This window comes from Eurypyga helias, unplaced genomic scaffold, assembly GCF_000690775.1.
Source record: "Eurypyga helias isolate BGI_N326 unplaced genomic scaffold, ASM69077v1 scaffold2904, whole genome shotgun sequence".
Lineage (NCBI taxonomy): Eukaryota > Metazoa > Chordata > Aves > Eurypygiformes > Eurypygidae > Eurypyga > Eurypyga helias.
The window spans coordinates 1-16,069 of NW_010245463.1; the positions used below are offsets into that span (position 1 = coordinate 1).

The following is a 16,069-nucleotide window of genomic DNA, read 5'->3' on the forward strand; positions in this document are numbered from 1 at the left end:
TTTTTTTTTTCCCCTTACTGTGCCCCTCCTCTTTCCTGAAATTTGTCGTCTTGCCTTGCTGATCACCAAAACAAAATTGTTCTTCACCTTTTAAATCCAGATGCATCCAGAATTCTCAGCTTCACTCAGCCCTACTCCATACAGAGCTAAAATGATGTGGCCTCACTAGCACAGTTTGCAGGCATTTCTCCTCGTGGAGGGCAAAGCCCTTTTTAAAACTTGATGAAGATTTTCCGACATGAAAGAAGTAAAAGAAGAACCTCAAATTGGTGGTTTGGCACCTCTCTGATGCAAGGCAGATGAGTTTCTCTTCTTTACAGCTTTCGTTCAGGAATGTCTGGAAAAACTCCAAAAATACAGAAGCTTGTGATAGAATTAACTGCTGTGCCATTGGGGGTGTGCCAGCGGCCAGGGTGGCACAGAATGATTAGATATGAGGAGTTGAGCAAGTTGTAATTTTGCGCGGTGCAGCTGAGCTGAGTTTGTGTCAAAATTTTTTCTTGCACAGAGGACTATTTGTCTCTTTCATTTGCAAAATCTTGGAATAATGGTCTTGAAAAGTATTAACGCAAATGGCTAATATTTAACGGTGTTGATGATAGCTGGTAGAGTGCCCAGAGCTGAGGAACTGCTCGTCATCTCTTGCTGGAATGAAGAGTATTGACTCTTCCGAAAGACTTTGGATGGCCTGGCTGATTTCAGTAGGTGCAGAAAACAGTCTGGCTTTGCTTGGAAGTGAGCAAGCACTATAGTGTCTGAGGGGTCTGTTGAAAGAAAGGCCTCTCTGTTTAAGGTGATACGTCCAGTGTGCAGACCTTTTCCAAAATAAATTTAGAATAAATCCATGACTTAATAGTTCTGTCTCTGCAAGCAGCTTGAAATAAGAGTTGCACCCTTGTGTAAAGCCTCCCTGCATTCTGCTGTTGATATTTTGGTGAAGTTCACAGCATGCTTTTGTGATTAGTGCAGCGGCGTCAAGGTTACTTAACTCTAAAGTCTGCGATGGAGCGCGTTATAAAGGAGGCTGTGTTTGATACTCAGCGTGCTTGTCACTGTCATACATGATCTTCCTTCTGGGCTAATGCCTTTTGATGGTTTGTAAGTGTGATGTTCTGCAAGATAAGAAACCTGAGCTTTGAGAACTGGGTCTTGCTAAAGATCATCGTTTCCATGATGGCTCTGCTGTCCCCTGAACCTGGTGCAGCTTGCTTCAGCTGCTTTTAAAATGCCGACTCAGCTTCCCTTCTCTGGGACTAACTGTTGCATGTCTTTACTCGGACTGAGGTGCATACGCAGGGAGGAAATACAGGTGCGTTTGTCGCCTCAAATTCTGCCCTGAGATGTTGACAGCACAAGTTTATGTGCTCAGGGGAAATCACCAAGCATAACTAAGAAAATACAGGGTGCTGTAATGATTAATATCTGACATGCTGTTACTTTTCATCTGTCTCTTGATGGTCTTAAATGCTCCTGACAGCGAGTGCTTTATGTGTAGGTGAGAATATTTTAAAATCAAGAATACAATTTATAAAAAAATTCACAAATTCAGCTGCTTAAAGCTGACCTCAGTTAAAACTAATCAACCCTTTATCAAATTTGATAATATTATCAGCTAAACATTATTTGGGTCAGGTGCTTCTTTCCAGTATTACATTATTTACTTTCTGGGTTTGTGACAAGATTTGTCTTGTGGAAATCTTTGTTAGGCAAAAGCATTTCAATAGCACAAAAAGTTTGATTAACTTTCTTATTGTAGTTTATATCCATAGATCTAGTTAAGGCACAGTGAAAAAGGAGCACTTACAGGAGAAATGATGTGACTAGTTCATAGACTGGGCGAGTCACACATCTTAGTTTTCCTTCTGTGAGTGTATATTAAGATAGAAAAAAGGACTTACTTGAAGGAAGTACTGCATTCATTTATACTTCATATAAACTTTCTTGATGGAATTATAAAAGACTTGAGGAACCTGTAATCCTGGCAGTAAAACCACCTCAATCGCATTTCTTCTGAAGTATTCTTAGTGCTAATTATTAACTTGCTTTTTTTTTTTTTCCCCTTCAGATCTATAACAGCATACCTGAAGTCAAGAATGTTTTCCAAGCTAACCCGCTCTCCGAGCATTGCTGTTCTCTGTCGAGGTGTTCATGCTTCGCTGAGTTCCGCCACCTCAGTTGCTACTAAAAAAACCATTCAGGGACCTCCGTCCTCTGATTACATATTTGAACGTGAGGCTAAATATGGTGCCCACAATTATCACCCACTACCCGTTGCTCTGGAAAAAGGAAAAGGTATTTTATTTAGGTTTCCCTGGGTGGTGTAGCTGGGATGGGTGTGTGAATGAAATGGGAGTGTGGCATAATGATTTCTGAACCTTTGGTGTGCTTTTTGGGGAGGCAGGGTTGGTGGGATTGAGATGATTGATGATATAAAGACAGCTAATTGCTGGTCAGAGAACTGAATAATGATGTGTAAGGCCACCTGGTAAAATTGTACTTGCTCTAAAATGATTTATCTAAATAGAGGTCTAAGTTCTGTGAATCTTCATAATTCCAAATAACTCGTCAAGAAAGTTGCAAACAACTTTTTTCTTCTGTTACCTTGTGTGGAGGTGTTTAATGTTAAGGTGAAAATGAAAAGGTTCATTGGAACCCTATTTTGGTTACTCTTCCTGTACTACTGTTGAACTTATATTTTCTCTTGTCTTTAGTTATGTTTAAGGGGCTCTCCTGGTTAAACTTTCTGAGTTTATATTGAAATGCTGTCAGCGTAGCAATCCATTGATTTTTATCAGTACGTGTTTTGACAGCTGACAGCTGTCAGTCTCTTATATTTTGAGATTATTTTGAGTTCTGTTGGTTTTGCTTTTTCTTTTAAGACCTCCAATTCTTATTCATTCTCTTGCAAAAGTACTCTATCTACTTTTTAGGAGCCGAAACAGGGACTTGGAGGGGAAATAATATTCTCATGTTACTTAGTAACTCAGTGAAATTGCAGCTTTATATGGGAAATGTTTCTTTTCTTTATTCCTCCTGGGTATTTATTTCTACTGTACTAGTTTTGTTACCCATGCTCTTCTTGCCAACTGATTATTTTGTTCTTGGAGAGCCTTTTAGATGTGCCCTAAGGAATAGTGGTAATACCATTTATATTTGACCAGGTTGTGTTTTAGCTCTTAGCTTATACCATGTAGTATTATCTCGTGTCTTCTTTTATTTTGTGTACTGACCATACCTTTGTTTTTCTAGGTGTTTACGTGTGGGATGTTGAAGGTAGAAAGTATTTTGACTTTCTGAGTGCTTACAGTGCTGTTAATCAAGGCCACTGTCACCCCAAGATTGTGAACGCTCTGAAAGCTCAGTCTGAAAAACTGACCCTTACATCTAGAGCGTTCTACAACGATGTACTTGGTGAATATGAGGAGTTTGTCACCAAAATGTTCAATTATAACAAAGTGCTTCCAATGAACACAGGTAAAAAAAAATTAATTTCTTGTCTGTGAGATTCAATGGTTTTGTCGCATTTGGTACTTTATCAATGGTTTGTCCCATGTACAAGTGGGATAATGGTATTACTTTATATTTTAGGAGTGGAAGCTGGAGAAACTGCCTGTAAATTGGCTCGGAAGTGGGCGTACTCTGTGAAAGGAATTCCAAAATACAAAGCAAAAATTATTTTTGCAGGTATGTAACATGTGTCTTACGAGTTGATGTATTGAGGAGGAAGAGAGCTGTGGCTGTAGCACTCTGATTTTTCCTTAAATAGTCACAAGGGATTATAAATGTATGTAATAGCCTTTAAGAAACACAGGTGATTAACAGGAGTGATTGTAAAAGCAAGAGATAGGAATGTGATTCCTATGGCAAACCCATTTCAGATCCTCTCCCTTGTGGAGGTGTGTGCGGCGGGGGTCGTTGTGCTTTGTCAGGAGCTGCTGGTCGTGGCTGGTTTTGCAAGGGAAGTGCAACAATGAGCTTAAATACAGGCAGGAAAACAGTTAATAAGGTGGATTATAAAGCTTTATAACAGCAACTGAATGTAAGAAGTGGACCTTATTTGTACTACTTAACCTTTTTAGGTGTCAAAAATGGATGAGTGACTGCCTGAAGTCACATGGAAAGTGCATTTAGTCCTCCGTGCTGTTTTTACTGCTGCTTGGGTGTGAAGTGCAGTATCTTTGTATTCTGAATTGTTTGATTTGATTGGATATGCTCTCCATTACTAAGATCCCGTCTCCTTAAGCTCAATATTTAATTATGTGCCAAGTAGTTGGAACAAAATAATAATCCTTCTCTTACCAAAACCCAGTGTTTTGGCAGGAAAAAAGCTCTCTTGGATAGCTTGGGTCAGAACAAAAAGTGGCCTTAAACATCAGTCCGGAGAACTTGCCGTAGATTCAGGGCTTGGTAGCGAGGCAGTACGGAGGAGGGAATGCTAACGGGGAGATGGCCTGCCATCACCACATCCTCTGCTCTGCTCCGCGTAGTTCTGTCTTCAGCCCTTCGTTTCAGGCTATGGGGGTTGCACGCGTGTAACCTTGAGGCGATAAGCGTGTGACTTAGCTGAGTGTGGCAGGGCTTGTTCTGCTGTGGGGAACGGTGGGATGCTGTTTACGTTGGTGATTAGGAAGGAGGGATGCCTACATCTGTAATAATTGACATCGGGATTTGCCTGCCAATTGGGAACGTCCTCTGCTCCTGGGATTACAGTTACAAAAGAAATCAGTGAGGGAAAGAAAAGGCTTGTAATGCTATGAAGGCACTGAACCCTTAATCTTCCTTAGAGTTTTTAAGCACCTTGTTATTGATTAGCTGAGAGTATGGCGTTGTAACTGAAATATGAAAATGAATACATCATAGTTTTTGGTGATAGTTGGTTCCTAGACATTTTAACTGATATTGCTATATGAAATAGTGCAATATCACAATATTTTTACAAATACAAATGGATTCCCTGGGAACTTTGAAATGTACAGGAATAAATTTTTTTGTTTTAGGCTTATTGGTATCTTTATTTTTAGGATCTAAATTATGATTGGTGTCTTATTTTTTTTTTGTCTGCATTTTGTGAGTAATATTTATATAAAACCTGTACATCTGCCTTTAAAAAGATGATATCTTCCTGAGCTATTTTCGATTTTTCAGACTACTAACAAAGCTTATGGAAATTATTTTGTATACTTGCCAAGTCTTGTAGTATAATTTTCTCTCATTTTTGATATGTGCTTTTGATATGTCAGCACTATGTATTTATGGCATCAATGCAAAATATTAAAAATCAGGAGAAGGATGCTAATATTCTAATGTTAGACAACTCTTAGAGTGCATTACCACTTGGAAAGTGTGATGTCCTATAAACTGTTCTGGCTTTTAGTCAGTTTTGTAACAATCTCCCTCTTGTGTTCTTGGGGTTTTTCTGGTGGTTTTCTTTTAGCTGGCAACTTCTGGGGCAGAACAATGTCTGCCATCTCGAGCTCTACCGACCCATCCAGCTATGATGGATTTGGACCCTTTATGCCAGGTTTTGAAGTGATCCCATACAATGACCTGCCAGCTCTTGAGGTATTGGACAATTTTTGTTCTCTTATAAGAAATCATCTTAGTGTTGCTTCGGTAAATGGCATGGTAGGAAAATCAGACGTTTATGCTTTGACAGTGTGATACATGTATCTAGGCATATATAAGAATCCTATGTGATAATTTCATATAGGAATTGTGGGTAAATTCTAGTTTGGTTTTGGTTCTCTGTTTTTCTTGAGGATGTAAAAGGAAAACCACATGATCTGTTTCATTTCCCACGTCACTAAGGTGTTCAAGGTACAAATGAAGAACAGCAGATAAACCGTAAGGGAATTCAGATCAGCAGCATACATTCCAAAGCCAGGACTTGGATTCTGAAACTAGTATCTTTACCTACTTCTCCAAGAAATGCTGTGCATTCTTCAATAGCCATATGAGTAGAACTCACTGAAGTTGCAAACAAGTCCTTCCAGTTTCACAACATCCTTAAAACCATGCTAGGCCAATGGTTCACTTAAGCTACTGAAAGCTAGGAATTCTGCATTTCCATGGGTTTTCTGACATCCATCCTCTCAATCTGTTGGGGAGGGTGGACCTTGACTAGCGTAAAATTTCCCACCCCCATAATGTGAGCTTGGGTATTGAAGAAATGGTGGTTGATGGTAGCCATCAGATGCTGGATTTTGGACGTGGGAGGCAAGAGGGTTCCAGCCAAACACAGATAGTCATGAAGCACTAGGAACGTTGGCATTGCCACTTTGTCACCATCTGGGCGCATCGTCTCCTTGAGTGTCAACGCGCTCTGGAGACCTGAAACACCTGTCAGACTGATAACTGAATTCGTTCTGTTTGTGGGGCAATACTGAGGAAAGCTGTAGTAAATTCATGCTGGGAATCGTTACATCTCTTGAGTCTCGTGGACTTCTAAACCTTTTAGAACTTGATGGCGCAAGAGCGGAGCTGTGGACTTTGCTTCAAGGTGACAAAATTGTTCTGGAGAGGCTCCGTTCTTTTTATTTGAGGTCTACAGGGGAAGCGTTGAGCAATTGTTTGCCTTGTATGGGGTAATGCAAAACTGAGTGTATTTCTGAGGTAAATTATGAACTGATCGGATAATCTGTTTGTCTGGTTTTGCAATTTTGAAGCTTTAATTTCCCAAGCAAGCACATTAGCTGTGTGGGGTTTTTTTTTTTTTTGAGGCAGGTAGTGACATAGGCTTCTGTGTTGGAACTGAAATGGCACTCGGGGTTAACTGCCAAATATGCTGTCTGCTACATGTTAAATTTGACCTGGGTAAAAGTTTCTTCTTTTTTCTTTTTGTCTTTCCTATCCCTGTGTCCGTTTCTGCAGCGGGCCCTTCAAGATCCCAACGTAGCAGCTTTCATGGTTGAACCAATCCAAGGTGAAGCCGGTGTGGTTGTTCCCCACAAGGGTTATCTTACAGGAGTGCGGGACCTCTGCACAAAACACAACGTAAGGAATTCGCTGTAAGAAGGTGGCTTAAACACCACACTGTTTACTGGCATATCTTGTAATGTTACCTCGTCTGCAGGGTGTGGGCCTTCACACACTCTTTAATAATTCCCTTTCCTTTCAGTTGAGTAGGGCAGGGATCCTTCTTGTATCCCCTGGCAATACCTTACCAGAAGTATTTCTTAGCTGTGTACATTTTTCACTGTTTCTTATTGCTGTCACTGATTTTTAAGTTTGTAATGAATGTTCTTGAAGCTTCCTTTATTTTAAATTTAACTTCTGATTTGTCTTTCATGTTATAAGTTTCTTGGGCCAGAAAGCAGTTACTGCAGTGTTTCTACCACGGCTCTCCAGGGACCTTGTTGCTGGAGTGCTTAAGCGCTACCAGGAGTTAGTAACAGTAGTAGGTCACAGAATGAAACACTAAAGAAAATGGTCAGATGCTCTGAAAAGCAGAGATCTCAGTTTTCTTTTCTTCAGCATTTTCTCAGATTCTGTTTCATACCACGTTCCTGACTCCTGAATGTTGTGTCCTGCCTGAATTCTGCTAAGAAACATTTAGTCTTGATAATGGAGCGTTACATCTGTAGTTGCTCTTCTGTGCTAGGGAAGACACGCTGCGTTACACTTGCATTCAGTGTCCCTGGAAGGGTGGGAAGATGTGTTTATATATATTCCCGTGTCCTTCAGTTGTCAGTTCTCACAAGCAGCCTGCCATGCTTTCTTGTTCCAGGACCAATCCAGTCAGGTTCTCCCGCAGGCACAGGCTACGTCCTTTGTAAGCGTAAGGAAAACAACAAACAGTAAATCTGGTGACTTACAGCTTTTAATTCCCTTGGTGTTGCCTGTCTGTAAAAATCAGTGATCTCTGTTCCGATAGAATTATGATTCCTAATTTGCAAGTGCTACCCATAAATCCTTTTGTACCTTCAGAGGAAGGTATTGACATATAATTAATAAAGTTTTCTTTATTATTGCTGCGATAGTCACCTCTCAGAAAAAATAAGAGCTACTTTACAAATAGTAGTACGTGACAATAGTGCAGCTTAGGAGAACAAGATCAAAAACTTGGATTTAGGGTCTCAGAGTTTAGACACTTATACATCAGACTACAAAACCTGCAGAGTTCCTAAATTGTCATTTTTCAGAAGCTCTCAAAAATCAGTGTATGGACGATGCACTGGGAGCAAAGATGGATGAATCCTAACTTTTTGGAAATCCCACTCCTTATTATAATCACAGATTTTGGTGGGACAACCCTATGTGCCAAATGACTTAAGTAGAAAAGAATATGCTAAAAACATTGGAGAGAGAGGACAGTATGTTCTCTTGTTAGTATTTTGAATTTTCCTGGAATATGTAAGTCTGCAGGAGGTTTAAAGAGGTACCTTTGTGTACGTAGCTTAATGCAGCCGGAAGGTCTGTCGCTGCGTGCAGTTACGCTGTACGGGCTGAACTGAGTCAGGAATGGGAGTGAAAGTCATTCTCACTCATGTGTGGGTTTTTCTTCTTTCTGTCTCCATAAAGGTTCTGTTCATCGCTGATGAAGTACAGACTGGTTTAGCCAGAACAGGGAAAATGCTAGCTGTTGACCACGAAAACGTGAGACCTGACCTAGTTCTTCTTGGAAAGGCCCTTTCTGGTGGCTTATACCCTGTGAGTAACAGACAAATACCCATTTGTTGAATAACGGTTTTTAAGTAATTAACCCTGAAAGTTTACAGGTTGGAAGACAAACAAATCTGCTGTTTGTTGTGCTTGGAAATTGGTGTCTAATAGATTAACTGTGATTTATGACGCAGGTAGTCCAACCCGTGAGAGACACGTCAGAAAATAATGGAATGCATAATGTTGCGTTTATAGCTGAAATGATTATATAGTATCCTCAGCTTTCTGCATTGATCCTTGACTACTTAGGGTGACAAGTTGTTAGATACCATCCTCTTAGGCTGGTGATATTTTTTAAGTGTTTTGCCCTTTTTGATTGATGGAATAGATTTGGCGTATCTGTTTTCTTCAGTTCGATATTATGCTATCAGGAAAGATCACTGTCCAGTGGTCAGCCTTTCGTTCTGGAATTACTGGTTAGTCTTTTGGACTCTCTGGAGAGCAATTTCGCACAATCTTGCTGTGATTAATTTCTCGATGAATTATGTAAAGGAAAAAAAATATGTAATGTGTGTTAAAACATATATTATAAACCTATTTCTGAACAACTGGCATTGTTTCACTTGCTTGGCATGCCCGCATGACTGGTTTTATCCTCTTTGGAGCGACTTTAAATTCCTGCTAAAGTTACAGCCAACCTGCCTTGAACTGGTTTTTGGCCGATTGAAGCTATTTCTGACTTGATAAACAGATTATTGAAGTTTAAACTCTTGAAAAAATACTCTGTTTGTTGAAATGCCCCTCAACGGCAGTTAGGTGTTTTGTTACCAGTGCAACTAAATGTAGTTGAGAGGATTAAGCTGTTACGTGATTTTGAGATACGCTCTCCTCTCCCCAGAGCTGTAAATGTGATTTATCAACATAGGCTGAAAATTATCCTTTTCTGACACCCGAGGAAAAGTTTGCTTCAGAGAGATTAAAGCTTAGTGTTTTAATTATATATGTAAATGAATCATCTGACCTTACTATTTCAGGTCTCCGCAGTACTGTGTGACGATGAAGTTATGCTGACCATTAAGCCCGGTGAACATGGATCTACGTATGGAGGAAATCCATTAGCTTGCCGTGTTGCAATAGCTGCGCTGGAGGTTTGTGTGTTGTAATAGGGATTTGGATTCCAGAGGAGACAGGGCATCACGCTGACGTGATCTCTGCTTAAATAAGTGATATTATTTGTTATGCTACAAGTAGAAATCTAGCTTTAAGAATGGAAAAATTGGTACTGGTTAACTGTTGGCATAGATCACCAAACAAATTCTGAAGTCTTTACTGGAAATATGTCCAAATTTCTATGTATGTTGTGGTCTTAATGTCTTAAATGACAAAATAAAATATATCTAGGGGAAGTTCCAAGGTGCTTACATAATTTCTGTAAAATAGTTTTCCTAATTTCATTAAGACATTTTTTAATTGACTCTTTTTACTATACTGTAGTGCAGAGGTTGCTGCTTTCTGAGCTTAATAACACACACATGCTACTGGAGCTCCAACAGAATCTAGTAAAATGTCTTGTCCACAGTCCATATTTTAATTATTCTGTGACTGCATAATTGCCTGCATGTAATGCAGGTCACTCGGAAAGCCTCATCGTTACCCAATATGTGGACTTGGGCAGATTAAAAGTCTTCAGGGGTTTACTGTTGCCTTGTAAATAACAGCAAATGAAAAGCAGTTAATTCGGAATAAAAATTCAAAGAGATTATTGTGTCTTGTAAACACGAATGATTAAAGGCTTAATACTAATCTGCTTGGATGCGCAGCCTTTGCAGTGACACTTGGGATACAACAGCTTTTGTATCTTGGCAACTGTGATGTCATTAGTCATCCATTTCAGCATGGTACGTGAAACAAATGCAATGCCCATCGGTTGACTGTAGATCTGACTTCCCCTTAGGTAATTGAAGAGGAAGAATTGGCTAAGAATGCAGAAATAATGGGTAATATACTAAGAAATGAGCTCATGAAGACACCATCTGATATTGTAACTTCTGTAAGAGGAAGAGGACTACTAAATGCAATTGTAATTCGGGAAACCAAAGGTAAGAAAATATAATGAACTGCACAACCATGGAATGAAAAAATATTTTTAATTTAGGTTGAAAGTATCATGATGGAGGATGCATATACGTAGAGAGAGACAACCTATTTAGGTTCAGATCTTGGCTAGAGTACCTACTGAAAACTTATTCAAGTGACTGTGTGCTATTAAAAACGGGTTTCTTTACTAAGTAATTCTGAACACGGTTTGTCTTTTTTTAATTAATTATTTTATGATTTCATAACATTCAGACCTGATGGTGAATCTATCTCCCAACAAATACCCTTTTGTCTCCTCACCTGAACAAAACTGACCCCATCTGCAAAGGTGGCTTCTGTCAGATGACGGACAGATTGGCCAAGGTTGGTTGTTCCAGGATAGTTAGAGCGCAGTGAATACAGGAGGGCGCAAGGAAGGAAAAAGCTAATGACTGAGAACAAGTTTCTAGGGATTAACACCTTGTATTATATCAGAAAACGGCTTAAAAGCCAGAGCAGACAATTATTTTTGAAATAAGTATGCTAAGTGACAAAGTGCTGCAGGGAGATGTCATTTCCTAAGAAACGCGTGTGACACGCTGAAATCCATAGAAGGTTCACATTTATGCCTGAAGTCCTCTCCAGGTGTTCTCCTATCTCCCTAGACGAGCGCTCAGCTGTGAAGGAGCAAATGCTTTCTGTGCTGGAGGCAAACTTGTGAACCCCTTCAGACAAACTGCAGGTTTGCAGCAGCCTCGCAGGTTCACTGCAAGTTCTGGGGTGTCGCTCAGAAGTGAGCGCCTCGTTTGTGAGCAGGAGCCCGCTTCATCCTTTCGCTGCCGGAAGGCAAACAGTTTACAGTCTGGCCCCACGTACTGTGTGCTGCAACCCTGCCGCTTTTGCTGCTGTAGTGTTCTAAGTGTCTCTCTCTTTTCCCTTTAATTGCAGACTATGATGCCTGGAAGGTGTGTTTGCGGCTTCGCGATAACGGACTTCTTGCCAAACCGACGCATGGTGATATCATTCGGCTGGCACCGCCCCTTGTGATTAAGGAGGATGAAATCAGGGAGTGCATTGAAATAATTCATAAGACCATTCTGTCTTTCTGAACACATTGGCTTTTAAAAAATATATCTGCTGACTGACCCACGGTGGTGTGTTGAAATATGTGCGATGAAGGCCTGCTCTTGAAGCAAGCATCTCTCATTCCTTCTATCTAAGAGGACTTAACTCTTAAAATGTAGCTATGTCTTTAAATTATAATGGCTCTGAAGAAAATAAAGAATGATTTCAAAGAGTTTCCAATGTTGGAGTACTTGGAAATAAAGTGGTGAGGTTCTGTTCATCTAGTCATGTACCTACTGGACAAAGTCAGAATGTCTGGGGGGAGATATCTGTGAAAATGTTTAATAACTGAAAGTCTTGGCCAAAGTCTAAGGTGTGATTTATATTATTTCATGGTCTTGCCCTCCCGTATGACTCTCCAAAACACCACATTTGGCATTTTTGCCCCTTGGTGTAGGATGGAAGCACTTGTTATTTTGAATGAATTTTTGTTTCTCGTTTGTAGCTTGCAAAATCTTTGAATGCTGAAGGTTTGACAAACTGGTGGTCGTGCTGGTGAACCTGATGACCACCGAGCTGTGCTCTGTATGTAAAACATTTTGATTGTATGACAAGAGATGCCGTTTTCAAGCCTGGTCTCAGTATTTGGCTTTGCAATCTTGTAAAATAGATCTGGCCATATAGATCTGTTTTTACTGCTATAAAACTTTCTATAATCTGGATGCTTATATTAAAATATGCCTCGCATTAAAAACAATAAGTTACTGTGTAACTAAAATGCATGGTGTGTTTGAAAAGAGCAAGTCCCACAGAAATTTGCTGTCACCTCTGTCCTGAGCCCCAGCAAGCGCTACCTGTGTGGTCTTTGTGTTTCTGTCAGTCTTTACATGGAAGCTGCTGCTGTGCTTTTTTACAGGGTGAGTGCTTCTGTGCTTGCGTGCCTTCGGACGCTGCCAATGCAGTGTTCTGTATACAGTTGTGGAGTTGGCTGCTATTCCTAGGTTGTTTTTTATTTCATATTTCTTAACCGAGCTGGTTTTAGCTGAGACTAAACCCCAATTAATCCCCATTAATGCAAAATGTTCCCTTTGCCAGGTCCAGGGGTTAAATGCAGTTACATGTTCGTAATTGGAAGTGGTAAATAAGCCCTTGGTATTTTAAAGGCAACTGAGTTTATGGAGATGAATCAATCGGCTGGTTGGGGTCACAGCTGTCTACCTTGTTTTGGGTGAGACTGTTTGCTGTGGGTGAAGCAAGGCTGATTTCAACTTGGAATGGCCTCGCTGTTGCAAGGGGTAATGTGTCACTGTGCCTGTCAGTCCTAGGAGCAAGAAAAAAACGCAGAGAAGTGTTGCCTAGGAAGTTTGGCATTTCTGAAAGCTGTTCTGATGTCATCTGATTGGAAAAGAGTGGAATAACTGAAAGAAACTGTAATGTAAACAGCATTTGCTGGAGTCCTTTCAGAGACCCCAAAAATTCCTTAGTAGCCAAAATGTTTACTTTTGTAGGGTAATGGGGCTGGCCAGGATGGAGGACACAATGAGGTCTTTTTCCCTGCCCCAGTCATAGCTGTGACACTGGTTGCCTGAAAGGGCTGTAGGGCAGAAGACTCCAGTGTTTCAGTCCTTCCCTGCCCTAACTGTTAGTGCGTCTCCCGTCCTGTTCTCCATCTGTTGCTGCCCTTTTAGACCATCAGACTCCAGAGAACAGGTTATTTTCCTGCCCTGCGACAGCCTTTTACATACCTAAAGTCTGTTACTGTTCCTGTTTCGGTCATTGCTCCTTCTCTAGTTAAAATCCTGTCTCTTTCCTGAGAGCTAACGTTTTTTCTAGAGCCCTTCATAGCCCTTGCAGTTCCGGGATTTGCTGCTCCGGCTGTGCCCTGGCTGACGCTGAGCAGAGCTGGACTAGTTCACGTGGCCGTGCTGGGGTTTATGCCCCGGTGTTGTGGTTTGAGTTTTCCTGCAGCAGCATGATATTTTTATCTCTCATCCTGTGCTCTCAGACTCCCTTTTGTGCAAACCGTTTTGAAGAATGGCTTTGAAGCTGGTTTTCCCCATTTTTTCATTTGTGTAATAAGCACGAATTACAGGCATGTAAAATTTTGTGGTCTGTTCTACTGACTTTCATCCTGTATTACAGAGGATTTTTCTCAGGCTTTTGGACATCAGCTTGATCTCTAATCTTGTCCAAACCACTTTCTGGTTATAGATTTGCTAGGCCAAGACTGCTCAGAACTCGAGTAATTTTTCTTCAGCAGACTATTGCTGACTGATTTCTGGGCTTTTTATTCATCTGATGGTTCCTTCATGAATCCAATTTCTTTGCAAGCTTATGAAAATCAAGGTATGTACAGCCTTTCTGAAGACAAGTCAAAAACCATCATCCTAAATTGCCCTAATTTTGAAGACTGGGTAATTGAGGAGTTTCCTGTTTTAACCTGAAAGTGCTCTGAGTTGCTCTCCACTCTGTTCCCACAGTCACAACTCTGTGCAAGGGGCATAGTAACTGCCTAAGCAGCTTGGAAGTTGAGGATGAAGAAGTCCCTGGAGCTCTGAGTCTGTTCAGAGCCTAAGTACAGGTTTCAGGTGGCCCTTGCAACGTAGAGTGGCAGGGGGTTCTCGCCCTTGGAAACTGGTGATGTCTGGGATGTGCCTCTAGGACATGGCTCCAAAGGAGCAGGTCCCATGTCTCACACGGTGCATTTGTCCTTCTGGGGGTGGTGGGACAAACTGCTCGTGCTTGTGAAAGAGCACTGCTGCATGCAAACGGTGAAAACCTCATGGGGAGGGAAGCACCGCAGGGATGAGGGTGTATGGCTGCAGCCCAGGAGATAAAGCAGACAAGGGTTTTATTTTTGAATGTTTGGTTTAATTACAGTTCAATGCCAGAACAAGTACAGAAATACATATATTATTTTGGGAGGGAAGACAGGAACCCAGGACTTCTCTTCCCAGGCGTGTTACCAGTCAACCTCCGCTTCAACGATAAAAAATAAACCCTTGGCAGCTGTCAGTGAGACAGCAGGAAGAGCTGAAATGGCCAAAGGAAATGTCAAAGCTGCTCCTTTTGTAGCGTGCAAAGGGGCAAAATTATAGGCTATGGAAAAGATCATCTGCCTTTGATATGTTGTGCCTGTTTTGAGAAAGAGGGGCAAAAGGGGTTTGCTTTGTCATGGAAGGTGGTTTTTGTCTGTCTTCTAGCAAGCATAAACTGGGATTTGGCCGGTTTTCCAGTGACACCGCTCAAACCTCAAACTCCAATATAGCTGCTTGGGTAACTAATACGCTTGTAAATCAGACTCTGGTTGTGTTGTCTGGGATTTTAATAAGCCGTAGAAATTTTCTTCAGGGCTTTTATTAACAAAAAAATGTAGACAACTAAAGTGCCCTTACCCGCTTAGTGCCGGAAATTCAGTGCTTTCGGGTTTGCACTTGCTCCGCTTATTGCTCAAGTATATGTAGCTCAGCCAAGCGCTGGTCCTGAGCAATGTTTTGATTGAAAGAGGCCAAAGTGGAAGTAATTTACAAATTAGTGTAATAGACACCCTGAGATGTGCAAAGAAAATATATAAGGTGTTTTGTAAAATATTGTGAGTTTGTTTTTTGCATCATACCTGTATAGGAGGTGAAGAAGTGAAAGAAGGAAGTTTGGAGAATGCCCTTTCTGTACCTTCTCGGTATTTCTTGAGTGCTTTTCTTCCTTTGTGTTAGTTAGAGATGAGCGTGTGGGAATGGCATTTCTTTAGTGATGCTGGTGTAATTGAAATTTACTTCTTAAAGGGTACTTGAAAGAGATCTGTATCGCCTATCCAGAGGGTTCAGATTCCTTTAACAAGAGCTGTACAGCGGCAAAATTTTCTATATATATGTATCTCCAAAGCGTTGCATTAAGCATTTGGCTGTAAGGGCTTAATCTGTCTCCATGCTATTGCCTGCCCATATTTTTGTGATATTTCTTTGCACCAGGCATATGAAATCCTTTCCCAGATGAACAGTGACTCTGCGTTCAGCGCTGTGCAAACCCGGGGTGGTTATCTAAGCCCCCCAAAGCCAAGCCAACATCCCTTGGACAGCCCTTGGCTTCACTGGAAGCTTTGTTGGCAGAAATAATGCCCAGTTGTGCTGGGCACCCCTGCGTTTGGCAAGGGAAGTGTGCGTGGCTTTTGGTGTGAAATCATGGAAAATATATATACTGGCATAAAAAAAAAGGATTTATTCTCTTTAAGTCTCTTTCAGTTTACATTTATCCTTAAAGGCACCATGTGAAACACTGTTGGGGAGGTGGAAAACTTGTAATGCAAGTTTTCCTTTTTTTTTTTATATAT

General features: G+C 40.9%; 1 protein-coding gene across 1 annotated transcript; it reads left to right on the top strand.

The window, feature by feature from the left end:
• Nucleotides 1–2,068: 2,068 nt before the first annotated feature.
• Nucleotides 2,069–12,006, top strand: OAT (ornithine aminotransferase). Its single transcript, XM_010150064.1, has 9 exons — nt 2,069–2,292; nt 3,250–3,474; nt 3,589–3,684; nt 5,435–5,562; nt 6,871–6,993; nt 8,521–8,649; nt 9,636–9,749; nt 10,556–10,700; nt 11,626–12,006. The coding sequence occupies exons 1-9, from the start codon at nt 2,094–2,096 to the stop codon at nt 11,784–11,786; spliced, it is 1,320 nt and encodes a 439-aa protein (XP_010148366.1). The 5' UTR covers nt 2,069–2,093; the 3' UTR covers nt 11,787–12,006.
• Nucleotides 12,007–16,069: the final 4,063 nt, after the last annotated feature.